Source organism: Petromyzon marinus, chromosome 60 (assembly GCF_048934315.1).
Source record: "Petromyzon marinus isolate PM22_M1 ecotype Great Lakes invasive population chromosome 60, UKy_Petmar_22M1.pri1.0, whole genome shotgun sequence".
In the NCBI taxonomy this organism is placed as follows: domain Eukaryota; kingdom Metazoa; phylum Chordata; class Hyperoartia; order Petromyzontiformes; family Petromyzontidae; genus Petromyzon; species Petromyzon marinus.
This window is the reverse complement of record NC_133726.1, coordinates 2,261,840-2,276,445: the sequence shown is the minus strand read 5'-3', so window position 1 is coordinate 2,276,445 and position 14,606 is coordinate 2,261,840. Positions and strand designations below refer to the sequence as shown.

General features: G+C 51.8%; 1 protein-coding gene across 1 annotated transcript in view; it reads right to left on the bottom strand.

Annotated features, from left to right (window-relative positions):
• The window catches only part of KLHL32 (kelch like family member 32), a 45,150-nt gene extending 30,833 nt beyond the window's left edge, over positions 1-14,317 (bottom strand). Inside the window, exons 1-4 of the mRNA XM_076053256.1 lie at positions 13,518-14,317; positions 5,549-6,181; positions 3,174-3,281; positions 550-648 (exon numbers count right to left, since the gene is read on the bottom strand). Coding sequence (XP_075909371.1) covers positions 550-648; positions 3,174-3,281; positions 5,549-5,785 — 444 coding nt within the window. The 5' untranslated portion in view covers positions 5,786-6,181; positions 13,518-14,317. The remainder of the gene's footprint in view (positions 1-549; positions 649-3,173; positions 3,282-5,548; positions 6,182-13,517) is intronic.
• Between the last annotated feature and the right edge of the window lie 289 nt (positions 14,318-14,606).

Below are 14,606 nucleotides of genomic sequence, written 5' to 3'. Positions count from 1 at the left end.
TCTCTCACACACACACAAGGTTCGTGATGGCTGTTTCAGGTGCCACGGTGGCTAGGAGATGTTAACTACCTCGCCCGGTATACAGGCGGTCGCGGGTTCGATTCCGACTCTGACGCCCGCTGCTGCATATTTGGAGTCTGCGTGTCTCTCTCATCATCATCATCACGGTGGCTAGGAGATGTTAACTACCTCGCCTGGTACACAGGAGGTCGCGGGTTCGATCCCGACCCTGACACCTGCTGCTGCTGTATATTTGGAGTTTGCGTGTCTCTCTCTCTCCCAACGGTTGCGTGGATTTGTCTCCGGCCCCTCCAGTGTTTCCCTCCACGTTTAGAATCACGTGCTTAAGAGTATTTGCCTGCTGTACATTTGCACACGACGGCGATGAGAATCCCAGAGCTGCGTACCAGCTCAGTGGGTCTTGGCTGGTTAAATAAAAAAAAAACTGTTTAGTTTCAGTAACGCCGATATATTCCACTGTTCAAGCTCCTGGGTGTGACTCTTCCTTCCTCACGGGCAATTACAAATTGCCACGCAAGCCTACGTCACCTGGGCAAGGTAGTTTGAGCAGAGTTGCAGGATCTCCAGGAACTGCAGGTGGTTAGCAGCGGAAAGAACATCCTGGATGTTCTTGGGGTCCAGGACGATCTGCCGGGCCGCGCGCACGCACACATACACGCACACACACGCACACACGTACACATGCACACACACGTACACACGCACACACGCACACACACACGCACGCACGCACACACACGCACGCGCACATACACGCACACACGCACGCGAACACACGTACACATGCACACGCACACACACACGCACACACGCACACACGTACACACGTACACACGCACGCACGCGAACACATGCACGCACGCACACACAGACTGTTGTTGAGGCAAGTGCTGTTCGCGAGCGCCTATGAAGGCCGGCACGGCGCATGAGGCGGCGGGTGGCCAGCACCACGCCCGAGACCGCCTCTCTCTCTCCCCAGTGGCGATGTTTGCACACCGCACCAAGCACTGATCTGAGGCCGAGTCGACCTAGGGCAGGCCCGGGACCGGTGATCCCAAACGAGCGATCCGCCGCGCTCCAGGATGACGATCCCGCCGTGGCGCCTCATCAGGCGTCGCCGTACGAATCGCCCTCGCTCGCAGCGCCCGCCCCTGGCCCGGCCGTCGGGCAAAGACGCCCGCACCCGGTTGCGCTTGCTCCGCGGCCGTCTGGAACGCTCTTTCCCCGCCGATGTTCGGAGAGCGAGCCGGGCGCTCCGACGCGCTTTCAAATCGCCGTCTCGAGTGGCCAACTCGTTTCTCTGGAACTGCTCGCCGCCTCCGCCGCCGTCGCCGCCGCCGTCGCCGCCGCGACGCCAACGCCGCCGCGTTTGGTTTTGTCGGCCTTGCCCCCGCCACGTCCGAGTCGTTGGGTCGGCTACGCACGGCGCGGGTAGAAGTCCGGCGCGCGGTGCGAATGCTTGCGGGAGACGTTTCGGCATTGGGGGAATGTCGTGGCCGTCGCTGCAGACGCAGACAACCGCCCCCGTGACCGGTCGTGACCCCGGCGAGGAGGCCGAGTGGCGGAGAGGTCAGGGAGGGCGCCGAGCCAGCGAGCGCTGTGACGACACTCCAATGCCAAGTGCGGTGAGTTGGTGGTTGCAGCTCGACACCCATCGAATTACAGAGACCCGTAGACTTACACAGAGACCCATAGACTTACACAGAGACCCATAGACTTACACAGAGACCCATAGACTTACACAGAGACCCATAGACTTACATAGAGACCCAATGACTCACACAGAGACCCATAGACTTACACAGAGACCCAAAGACTTACACAGAGACCCATAGACTTACACAGAGACCCAGAGACTAACACAGAGACCCGTAGACTTACACAGAGACCCATAGACTTACACAGAGACCCATAGACTTACATAGAGACCCAATGACTCACACAGAGACCCATAGATTACATAGAGACCCAATGACTCACACAGAGACCCATAGACTTACACAGAGACCCATAGACTTACACAGAGACCCAAAGACTTACACAGAGACCCATAGACTTACACAGAGACCCATAGACTTACACAGAGACCCATAGACTTACACAGAGACCCATAGACTTACACAGAGACCCATAGACTTACACAGAGACCCATAGACTTACATAGAGACCCAATGACTCACACAGAGACCCATAGACTTACACAGAGACCCAAAGACTTACACAGAAACCCATAGACTTACACAGAGACCCATAGACTTGCACAGAGACCCATAGACTTACACAGAGACCCATAGACTTACACAGAAACCCATAGACTTACACAGAGACCTATAGACTTACACAGAGACCCATAGACTAACACAGAGACCCATAGACTTACACAGAGACCCATAGACTTACACAGAGACCCAATGACTTACACAGAGACCCATAGACTTACACAGAGACCCATAGACTTACACAGAGACCCATAGACTTACACAGAAACCCATAGACTTACACAGAGACCCATAGACTTACACAGAGACCCAATGACTAACACAGAGACCCATAGACTTACACAGAGACCCATAGACTTACACAGAGACCCAAAGACTTACACAGAGACCCATAGACTTACACAAAGACCCAAAGACTTACACAGAGACCCATAGACATAGTTTAACACTTAGTAATAATATGGCTTTCCTGACCAATGTTATCAATAATGAAATATTTCTGGGTTTGATCACGTGAATATAAATGTGTTCAACCCGCCACCACCCGACATAGCCAACGAGTAATAGGCTTTTTCACGGAAATGTTTTCATTATTATTTATCGCTCCGTGAACTCCGCCCCCGATCGCTCCGTGAACTCCGCCACCGATCGCTCCGTGAACTCCGCCACCGACCCCTCCGTGAACTCCGCCACCGACCGCTCCGTGAACTCCGCCCCCGATCGCTCCGTGAACTCCGCCACCGATCGCTCCGTGAACTCCGCCACCGATCGCTCCGTGAACTCCGCCCCCGATCGCGCCGTGAACTCTGCCCCCGATCGCTCCGTGAACTCCGCCCCCGATCGCTCCGTGAACTCCGCCACCGATCGCTCCGTGAACTCCGCCACCGACCGCTCCGTGAGCTCCGCCACCGACCGCGCCGGGTGCGAGCCCACCTGCCCCGTGTAGGCAAAGTCGAGCACGTGCTGAAGACCCAGGGCGCTGATCCCCTTGAGAGAGATCTCCTCGGCTCCGCTCTCCAGCATCGAGATGCTGAACATCGCCTGCAAAGACAAAGATCCTCATCTCCTGCGTCCGCCCCCTCCATCCATCCCTGTGGCCTTTAACAGCCTGTTTAACACGTAGGCTATGGAACCAATCATCATCGTCGTCGTCATCTAATCTAGATTCAAAAATAATTTATTTACAACTGCTTGTTATTGTTGTTGTGTTTGGTTTTGTTGTCCTTCCCCCGCACCTCCGATGCGAAAGGAGTTAAACATACATACACACTACTCTACACTACATACTACACTACTATACACTACACTACATACTACACTACTATACACTACATACTACACACTACACTACTCTACACTACACTACATACTACACTACTCTACACTACATACTACACTACTCTACACTACATACTACACTAATATACACTACACTAATACACTACACCACTATACTACGTTGAAAACTAATTTCTTTAGAACTGCTTCTTGTTGTTGTTGTTGTGTTCGAGTTTGTGGTCCTTCCCCCAGCACCTCCGATTAGCGCGGTTGGCTACGTACGGTGCGAGAGAAGTTGAACATTCACACATCACGACCCACGGGCAGACAGCCCACGCAGTCGTAGTTGTGCGGGCGTCCGCCGCAAGTTTCCTCGCTCTCTGTCTTGCTGTACCAATACGCTCAAGAAGTGCACGTCATAGTCGTGTATTGTAGTGTACAGCAGTGTAGTGTGTAGTAGTGTAGTGTAGAGTAGTGTATTGTATAGTAGTGTAGTGTATAGTAGTGTAGTGTATAGTGTAGTGTATAATAGTGTATTGAATAATAGTGTATATTGTATTGTATAATAGTATAGTGTACAGTGTATTGTATAATAGTGTAGTGTATTGTATAATAGTGTAGTGTATAATGTAGTGTATAGTGTATTGTATAAGTGTACATTGTATTGTATAATAGTGTAGTGTACAGTTTATTGTATGATAGTGTAAGTGTACAGTGTATTGTATAAATGTAGTGTATAATGTAATGTACAGTGTATTGTATAAGTGTAGTGTATAATGTAATGTACAGTGTATTGTGTAATAGTGTAGTGTACAATGTATTGTGTAATAGTGTAGTGTATAATGTACAGTGTATTGTATAATAGTGTAGTGGTATTGTATAATAGTGTAGTGTACAGTGTATTGTATAATAGTGTGGTATGTAATGTACAGTGTATCGTATAATGGTGTATTGTGCAGTGTATTGTATAATAGTGTAGTGTATAGTGTATTGTATAAGTGTAGTGTACAGTGTATTGTATAATAGTGTATTGTACAGTGTATTGTATAATAGTGTAGTGTACAGTGTATTGTATAGTAGTGTATAATGTAATGTACAGTGTATTGTGTAATAGTGTAGTGAATTGTACAGTGTATTGTATAATGTGTAGTGTATAGTGCAGTGTACAGTGTATTCTATAATAGTGTAGTGTACAGTGTATTGTGTAATAGTGTAGTGTCTAGTGTAGTGTACAGTGTATTGTGTAGTGTCTAGTGTAGTGTACAATGTATTGTATAATAGCGTAGTGTATAATGTAGTGTACAGTGTATTGTATAATAGTGTAGTGTATAGTGTAGTGTATGTAGTGTACAGTGTGTTGTATAATAGTGTAGTGTATAGTGTAGTGTTTAATGTAGTGTACAGTGTATTGTATAAGTGTAGTGTATAGTATAAGTGTAGTATATAGTGGAGTGTATAATGTAGTGTAGAGTGTATTGTATAATAGTGTAGTGTATAATGTAGTGTACAGTGCATTTTGTAATAGTGTAGTGTATAGTGTATAATGTAGTGTACAGTGTATTGTGTAATAGTGTAGTGTATAATGTAGTGTACAGTGTATTGTGTAATAGTGTAGTGTAAAGTGTAGTGTATAATGTAGTGTACAGTGTATTGTATAAGTGTAGTGTATTGTGTAGTGCATCATCATCAACACCCATTGGCAGATAGCCCTAGTGGTGGTAGTAGTAGTAGCTGCGTCCACCCCACATTTCCTCGCTTGCTGTTAACCACTCTCTCTCTCTGTCCTACAGCGCCAAGACAGCTCAAGTCGTGCGCCGCGTCTCTCTCCCCGGCATCTCTCTCCGGCGTCTCTCTCCGGCGTCTCTCTCCGGCGTCTCTGTCCGGCGTCTCTGTCCGGCGTCTCTCTCTCCGGCGTCTCTCTCCGGCGTCTCTCCCCAGCGTCTCTCTCCGGCGTCTCTCCCCAGCGTCTCTCTCCGGCGTCTCTCTGCCCTTCCTGCCCCGCCGGGCCGCCGCCGCCGCCGCCGCCATACCCTGAAGTAGTCGCTGCAGGCGGCGAGGACGGCGCGGTGAGCCGGGAAACTGCGGGCGCCGGCGCGGAGTCGCACGTCGCACAGAGACGCCGAGAAGGCGGCGGCGGAGGCGGCGGTGGCGGTGGAGGCGGAGGCGGTGGAGGCGGCGTGGCGCTGTGCGTCGAGCGCAGCCAGCACGGAACGAGTGTGGCCGCGGGCGCTGCAGCGGCGTCCGCGGTCGGACAACAGCGACGACATCGCCGGAGAGACACCGCCGAGGCCTCGCGCGCACTCACGCACTCACGCACGCTCACTCACGCACACTCACACGCACTCACTCACGCACACTCACACACTCACGCACACTCACACACTCACTCACACACACTCACACACTCTCAGTTACGCACACTCACACACTCACACACTCTCACTCACGCACACTCTCACTCACTCACGCACACTCACGCACACTCACGCACACTCACACACGCACTCACGCACACTCACACACGCACTCACGCACACTCACACACACTCACTCACGCGCACTCACGCGCACTCACGCACGCACACTCAGACACTCACACACTCACGGGCACTCACGCATACTCACTCTCGCGCGCTCACGCACACACTCGCCACTTGCCTTGCCTGTAGGAAAATCATTAAAAAAATCAACGTTTCGGGGGTAACACCACGGGCGTCCGTCATCAGGTAGGACAACCACAGCAAGAAACAATTGCTGAAGTGGGCAAAAGGGCTTCCCCGTGACAAGAGGCTATAGAGGTAAGAGAGGGGGAGGAGCAAGGGGGGGAGAGATAGAGAGGGGGGTGCGAGATCGTTTAGAGGTGGGGGGAGAAGTGGGCGGGGCTGGGAGTGGCAGGCTGATGAAACGTCGTACTAACTCAAATTCTAAATGTTGTGGATTCACTCTTCAAACACCCGTGGTGTCTAAGTGCGTGTGTCTAAGTGCGTGTGTCTAAGTGCGTGTGTGTGTCTAAGTGCGTGTGTGTGTCTAAGTGCGTGTGTCTAAGTGCGTGTGAGTGCGTGTGTCTAAGTGCGTGTGTCTAAGTGCATGTGTGTCTAAGTGCATGTGTGTGTCTAAGTGAATGTGTGTGTCTAAGTACATGTGTGTGTCTAAGTGTATGTGTGTCTAAGTACATGTGTGTGTCTAAGTGCATGTGTGTATCTAAGTGCATGTGTGTGTCTAAGTGCATGTGTGTGTCTAAGTGCATGTGTCTAAGTGTGTGTGTCTACGTGCATGTGTGTGTCTAAGTGGGGAGCGATAGTGTAGCGGTTAGCGCACTGCGCTATGAACCTGGCGACCTGGGTTCGATTCCCGCTCACGGCCAACACCGGTGACGATTATCTGAACCGGTCCCGGGCCTCCCCTAGGTCGACTCAGCCTCAAATGAGTACCTGGTGCGGTGTGTAAACATCGTCACAAGGGAGACAAAGGCGGTCGGGCGTGGTGCTGGCCACCCACCCCCTCGTGTACCGTTCCGGCCTTCATAGGTGCTCGCTAACAGCACTTGCCCCTACAGTCTGTTAAGGCTATATGGGGGATCTTTTTTCGTGTGTGTCTAAGTGCATGTGTCTAACTGCATGTGTGTGTCTAAGTGTGTGTGTCTAAGTGTATGTGTGTGTCTAAGTGCATGTGTGTCTAACTGCGTGTGTGTCTAAGTGTGTGTGTCTATGTAGATTGTCTAACTGCATGTGTGTGTCTAAGTGTGTGTGTCTAAGTGTGTGTGTGTCTAAGTGTGTGTGTCTAAGTGCATGTGTCTAACTGCATGTGTGTGTCTAAGTGTGTGTGTCTAAGTGTGCGTGTATGTCTAAGTGTGTGTGTCTAAGTGCTTGTGTGTCTAACTGCATGTGTGTGTCTAAGTGTGTGTGGGGCTAAACGGGGGCTCTGGACGGGTGCGAGGGGCTGGTAACACCTCCACCTTCAATTAATTACCACTAAACCGCGAATTAAGTATATAACTAATAAGCTTGTGCCGGAGGCCCCGGGGGGCCAGGCGTCTATGACGTCTCCTGGCCAAACCCCAATTGGCGGAGCCAGGAGATTGAATATCTACCCTCGGGGCTCCTCTAGAAACAACGAAAAACCACTACGGGTGGCTACGTGGAATGTTCGAACGCTCACTGCGGAGGAGAGGCTGCCACTCCTCTGTCGGGAGCTGGACCGGTACCGCCTGGATCTATGTGGCATTCAGGAGGTCCGGTGGACCGGTTCTGGCTCCTGCCACCATGAGGGGTGGACAGTCCTCTACTCGGGGCAACAGACTTCCAAACAACAGGGTTTGGCTCTTCTTTTGAACAAAAGAATGAAGGGGGCGTGGGAGCGTGGCGGTGAGGTGTGGGAAGCTGTAAGCCCCAGGCTACTTTGGGCTCCCCTTCCCATCAACTGGAGGCGAGGAATGGTGGTCGTGGTTACTTATGCCCCCACCGAAGATGAACATCCGTGGAGGGATGCAGGCAAAGCCGATGAGTCAGATGCCTTCTATGACCTCCTGTCACAGGTGCTGGCTAAAGTGGCCCCTCGGGACAGAGTCATCATGTTGGGTGACTTCAATGCCCGAGTTGGTCATGATGCTGGCACCTGGTCTGGAGTGATTGGAGGGCATGGGCCAGATCAGCTCAATAACAACGGTAGGAGGCTGCTAGATTATTGTGCAGCCCATGGGCTTGTAATTACCAACACGCTGTTCTGGCATCGGCGCATCCACACAACATCATGGATGCATGCCGGGTCCAAGCAAGAACATCTGCTGGACTACATAGTGACGGACCAGCGGATGCAAGCCCATGTCCTTGACACCAGGAACTACCGTGGAGCTGATCTGCCCTCTGACCATTGACTAGTCATCTGTAAGATGCACCTGCCATTATTCCACTCCGGTGGTGGGTGTACACCCAGGACCCCATTCCAACCTAAAGTGGCCTGGTCTCAGTTATCTGATGAAAGTTGCAAGCGAGAATTTCATCATCGCTTGCGGCTGGGATTGGCATCGTCCACGACTCCTCCTGATGTCGAGGGTAAATGGGCGAGGTTTAGGACTGTGACTCATGCAGCTGCAATGGCTGCTTTGGGTACGCGGTCCAGACCTCCCCAGAGACCCTGGCTGACAAAGGAGGCATTCAGGATGGTTGAGAAAAAGCGACAGGTCCGCTGTCATCGGCTACAGAATCCCACATCAGAGAATGAGGAGGCTTACCGCAGCCTTCGCTCGGAGGTTCGGAGAGCCGTGAGGCACTGCAAGGATGGGTGGTCGCGGGTTGCTGAGGAGATGGAGTCTACCTCAGTGGCCCGTGATCACAAATCTCTATTTAACTCCATCAAAAAAGTAACCTGCAGCGCCACACCTATTACCATCATTAGGGGAAAAAACGGTGATCCAATCTCCGACCCCAGGAACAGGTTTGCAGATTTGCTGAGCATTTCTGTGAGGTCCTGGGGGAGGGAAAATCCCTCAGCCAGGAAAACATCGTGGCACAAAGTGAGGATGACCCTGCTGAGGCTGCGGTGCCTCAAATATTGGAAGAAGTCACCCCATGTGAGTGGCTGGCTGAGGTGCCATCTGTTGAGGAAGTACTGAAGGCGATCCGGAGTCTGAGACCAGGAAAGGCAGTGGGCAGAGATGATCTCCCAAGCGAAATGCTGAGGGAGGGTGGCGTTTGTGCACAGAATGCCCTATATGACATCATAACAACAGTCTGGACCACTGGACGGGTTCTGCAGAATTGGAAGGATGCCCTGGTGGTCCCCCTTTTTAAGAAGGGGGACCGCACAGACTGTAACAACTACAGGTGCATTTCACTCCTCAGTGTGCCGGGAAAGGTCCTGGCAAGGATTATTCAGCATCGCCTTGCCAGGCACGCTGAGGAGAGGCTTGCGGAACCCCAATGCGGTTTCAGGAAAGGGCGGTCCTGCACAGATGCCATATTTTCTGTCCGTCTGCTACAGCAGAGGTGTAGTGAATTCCAACAAGACCTACATCTCTGCTTTATTGACCTGGTCAAGGCCTATGATACCATCAGTAGGCCTGGGCTCTGGGTTGTTCTTCGTGCTTTGGGAATACCTGACCCTCTGCTCACGATCATTCAGGACCTTCACGATGGTGAGCGGGCCCGGGTAAAACTACGTGGCCGGGAGTCAGAGCCATTCCCTGTACACCTTGGGGTGCGACAGGGATGTCCTCTGGCTCCCGCATTATTTAACATCTATTTTGACCACGTAGTTCGTGAAGCCTTCAATAGCTATACCGGGGGAATCTCCATATGGTACAGATATAATGGAAGGCTGATCGATGCCCGGGTGCGGTCAAGGGATGGCTCCCTATTGCTCAACCACGTGATGTATGCTGGTGATTTGGTAATAGCTGCTCATTCAGAGGAGGAGTTGGAGACGCTGCTGCTGAGACTGGAGCGTGCCACTAAGAGGTGGGGCCTTATCATCAGCCCCACCAAAAATAAGCACCTGCCTGGGTATTTTGTACCATCGGACACTCCACCCCCACAACTCCCAATCGGTGATGGGGCAGTTGTGGAGCGAGTGGAGAGTTTCCCATACCTGGGCAGTGTGCTTATGACCGGCTCCAGTTTAACAGCAGAGCTCTCACTCCGAATCAGTCGAGCGGCAATATCTTTTCATCGGTTGCATAACGCTGTGTGGAAGCTACCTGGTCTGTCGCTCCGCACTAAGCTTCAGGTCTTCTCGACCACGGTCATTCCCTCCCTTCTCTACGCTTGCGAAACGTGGACCCCCCTAATGAAACATCTTCGCCGGTCAGAAACATTTAGGCTGGCTTGCCTACGATCCATCCTGGGTTTAACCAGACAGGATTGTGTGAGCTCACAAATCCTTGAAATATCTGGGCAAGGTCCCATCGGTGAGCTCCTCCGGCGGGCAAGGCTGCGATGGCTGGGTCATGTAGCCCGCATGCCCAGCCACCGCATGCCGAAACAGCTTTGGTTCGGCCGGATCGAGGGGGCTAAACGGGCGCGGCACGGGCTAGAGAAGAGATGGAGTGATGTGGTACAGGAGGACGTGGAGCTGAGTGGACTTGCCGATGACTGGTACCTGCGGTGTCAATATTGGCCTCAGTGGAGGAGGCTCGTGAAGGACGCTACTGGGAAGTTGGAGGCAGTCGCCCTCCAACAACAACGGAGGGCGGAGGCGCGACGCTCACAACAACGAGCGGAGCGCCGAGTGGCTAAAGCACAGCAGGTTGGCACAGTAGGGGGCACAGGTGGTGCATCAGCCAGTCATCTCAGTCAGTCGACCCGTGGCACCTGGGTCTGCCCCGTGACCTCCTGCCAGCAGGCGTTCGACACTTCACGTGGCCTCAGGGTGCACATAGCCTGGCACAAGCGTCGTGGTGACGTCACCGCCACTTAGTGGTGAATGGCGGTTGTTGTGTGTGTGTTACAGAGTGTCTGTGTGTGTGTACACGTGTGTCTGTGTGTACACGTGTGTGTGTTTGTTACAGAGTGTGTGTGTCCACGTGTCTGTGTGTGTGTTACGGAGTGTGTGTGTGTGTACACGTGTGTCTGTGTGTGTGTACACGTGTGTCTGTGTGCGTGTAAGGGCATCATCACGCATTCACACGCGTCTCCTGCTCTGTCTCTCTGCAGGGGCTTTGTCTCTCGTCTTCCCTCCCCTCTGTCTCTCCTCGTTGTCTGTCTGTCTGTCTGTGCCTTCATGTCTCTCTGTCTCTGTCGACTCTCCCTTTGTCCGTCTGCCTCACCCTCTTGTCTATCTGCGTCGGTCCGTGATGCATCCGTCCTGTCAATCACGTCCATCACGCCTAGTCCATCATGTCCATCACGCCTAGTACATCATGTACATCACGTCCATCACGCCTGTCCATCACGTCCATCAATGCCTGTCCATCACGTACATCACGTTCATCATGTCTGTCCATCACGTCCATCACGCCTGTCCATCACGCCTGTCCATCACGTCCATCACGCCTAGTCCATCACGTCGATCACGCCCAGTCCATCACGTCGATCACGCCCATCACGCCTAGTCCATCACGTACATCACGTCCATCACGTTCATCACGCCTAGTCCATCACGCCTGTACATCACGCCTGTCCATCACGTTCATCACGCCTAGTCCATCACGCCTGTACATCACGCCTAGCCATCACGTCCATCACGTCCCTCACGTTCATCACGTTCATCACGCCTAGTCCATCACGCCTGTACATCACGTACATCACGTCTGCCCATCACGTCTGTCCGTGTGTCCCTCGATCTGTCTGCGCGTCTGTCTGTCTAAGTGACCCACAGCGCGTGGTACACGTTAGTCTGTCTCTGTGTGTCTCTGTGTATCTCTGTGTGTCTGTGTGTCTATGTGTCTGTTTGTCTGTGTGTCTCTATCCCTGTGTCTATGTGGCTATATGTGTCTGTGTGTCTCTAACTCTGTGTGTCTGTGTGTCTATTTGTCTATGTGTCTCTCTCTGTGTCTGTTTGTCTCTGTGTGTCTGTGTGTCTGTGTGTCTATGTGTCTGTTTGTCTATGTGTCTCTATCTCTGTGTGTCTGTTTGTCTCTGTGTTTCTATGTGTCTGTTTGTCTATGTGTGTCCCTGTGTATGTATGTGTGTCTATGTGTCTCTATCTCTGTGTGTCTGTATGTCTCTGTGTCTGTGTGTGTCTATGTGTGTCTCTATCTCTGTGTCTATGTGTCTATGTGTGTCTCTGTGTCTATGTGTCTCTATCTCTGTGTCTATGTGTGTGTGTCTGTGTGTCTCTGTGTGTGTCTGTGTGTCTCTGTGTCTGTGTGTCTATGTGTGTCTCTGTGTGTCTATGTGTGTGTCTCTGTGTGTCTATGTGTTTGTCTCTGTGTCTCTGTGTCTGTCTGTGTGTCTCTCTGTATCTGTCCGTGTGTCTGTGTGTCTCTGTCTGCGTGTCTCTGTATATGTGTGTCTCTGTGTCTCTACGTGTCTCTGTCTGTGTGTCTGTGTCTCTGCGTGTCTCTGTGTATCTGTGTGCCTCTGTGTATCTGTGTGTCTCTGTGTCTGTGTGTCTCTGCGTCTGTGTGTCTCCCTGTGTCTATGTGTGTCTATCTGTCTATGTGTCACTGTATTTGGCCATGTGTATCTGTGTGTGGCTGTGTCTCTGCGTGTCTCTGCGTCTGTGTTTCTATGTATTTGGCCATGTGTATCTGTGTCTCTGTGTGTCTCTGCGTGTCTCTCTCTCTGCGTCTGTGAGTCTCTCTGTGTCTATGCGTCTCTGTGTGTCTATCTGTCTCTGTGTCTATGTGTCTGTGTATTTGGCCATGTGTATCTGTGTGTCTCTGCGTGTCTCTGTGTCTCTGCGTGTCTGTGTGTCTCTGCGTCTGTGTCTCTATGTGTCTGTGTCTCTGTGTCTGTGTCTCTGCGTCTGTGTCTCTGCGTGTCTCTGTGTCTCTCTGTGTCTCTGCGTGTCTCTGTGTCTCTGTGTCTCTGCGTGTCTCTGTGTCTCTCTGTGTCTCTGTGTGTCTCTGTCTCTGCGTCTGTGTCTGTGTCTCTGCGTGTCTCTGTCTGTGTCTCTGTGTCTCTGCGTGGGGAGCGGTAGTGTAGCGGTTAGCGCTACGCTGCGCTATGAACCTGGCAACCCAGGTTCGATTCCCGCTCACGGCCACCACCAGTGACGATTATCTGAACCGGTCCCGGGCCTCCCCTAGGTCGACTCAGCCTCAAATGAGTACCTGGTGCAGTGTGTAAACATTGCCACTAGGGAGACTAAGGCGGTCGGGCGTGGTGCTGGCCACCCACCCCCTCGTGTACCGTTCCGGCCTTCATAGGTGCTCGCTAACAGCACTTGCCCCTACAGTCTCTTAAGGCTATATGGGGGATCTTTGTCTGTGTGTCTCTGTCTCGACACCTACACCTCCGATTAGCTTGGTTACACACGACGTACGCACGGTGCGAAAGAAGTTCAACATGCGTACAACATGCGCACACAAAGCGTACAACATGCGTACAACATACGTACCCGTGTGTATCTTTCCACCTTTCCACCTGTACCTGATTGCCGGTTTCTATGTTTCTCTTCGTGTCTGTGTCTCTCTCTGTCTGTGTCTCTCTTCGAGTCTCCGTGTCTCTCTCTGTCTCCGTGTGTCCGTGTCTCTCTCTGTGTGTGTCTCTCTGTGTGTGTGTCTCTCTGTGTCTGTGTCTCTCTCTGTGTGTCTGTGTCTCTCTCTCTGTGTCCGTGTCTCTCTGTGTGTCTGTGTCTCTCTCTGTGTGTCCGTGTCTCTCTCTGTGTGTCCGTGTCTCTCTCTGTGTGTCTGTGTCTCTCTGTCTCCGTGTCTCTCTCTCTGTGTCTCTCTCTGTGTCTCTCTCTCTGTGTCTCTCTCTGTCTCCGTATCTCCGGCGTCTCCCTCTGGCCGCTTTGACGGTGCTCGAGTCACTCAGAAGCAAAGGTCCAAGGCCTCCTGGGCGTGTCCGTTGTCGTGACGTAACGCCCGCGGGATAATCCCCTCTGTCTGCGAGTGAGACCCTGAGCTCTTTGTTTTCACACTTCGTTTCTGTTTGACAGCTGTTGAAAATCCTGCGTTATGAAATTCATTTTGTGTTCGTCCATCAATGCACACGAACCTATTTGATGCCTCTTGTTGTTTAGAGCCAAACGTTTGTGGCTGCGTCTTAAAATCCCGCCAGGTGACAGAATAACACTGCAGTGAATGGTTATTACAATCGTGATAACAATGCGCAGTTTTTTTAATGAGAGGTTCAATGCTGTCCGTATCAATGTCACATGCGTGCGTGGGCGTTTGAATTGTCACTCAAAAACATTGTGGTCCAGTGCCAATTTCGTGTTGTGACATACGCCTGTTTTCAATCGCCCTGTGTTTTATTCTTTTTTTGGGGGGTGGGAGGAGGTGATTTGTGGACCCCGATCAACTTCTGTCTGAAAATATTCCGCGTGTCGCAAGTCGTACGTGAACAACAACAATTCGATAAAGGTTGTGGCCCATCACCAATTTGTATCTCGCGACCAGCAGATGCCGATGTTTTCAATCGCTTCGCATTCATTGCAGGCAACGTTGGCGGTGGTGGGCGGTGGGTTTTGGGGGCTCAATCT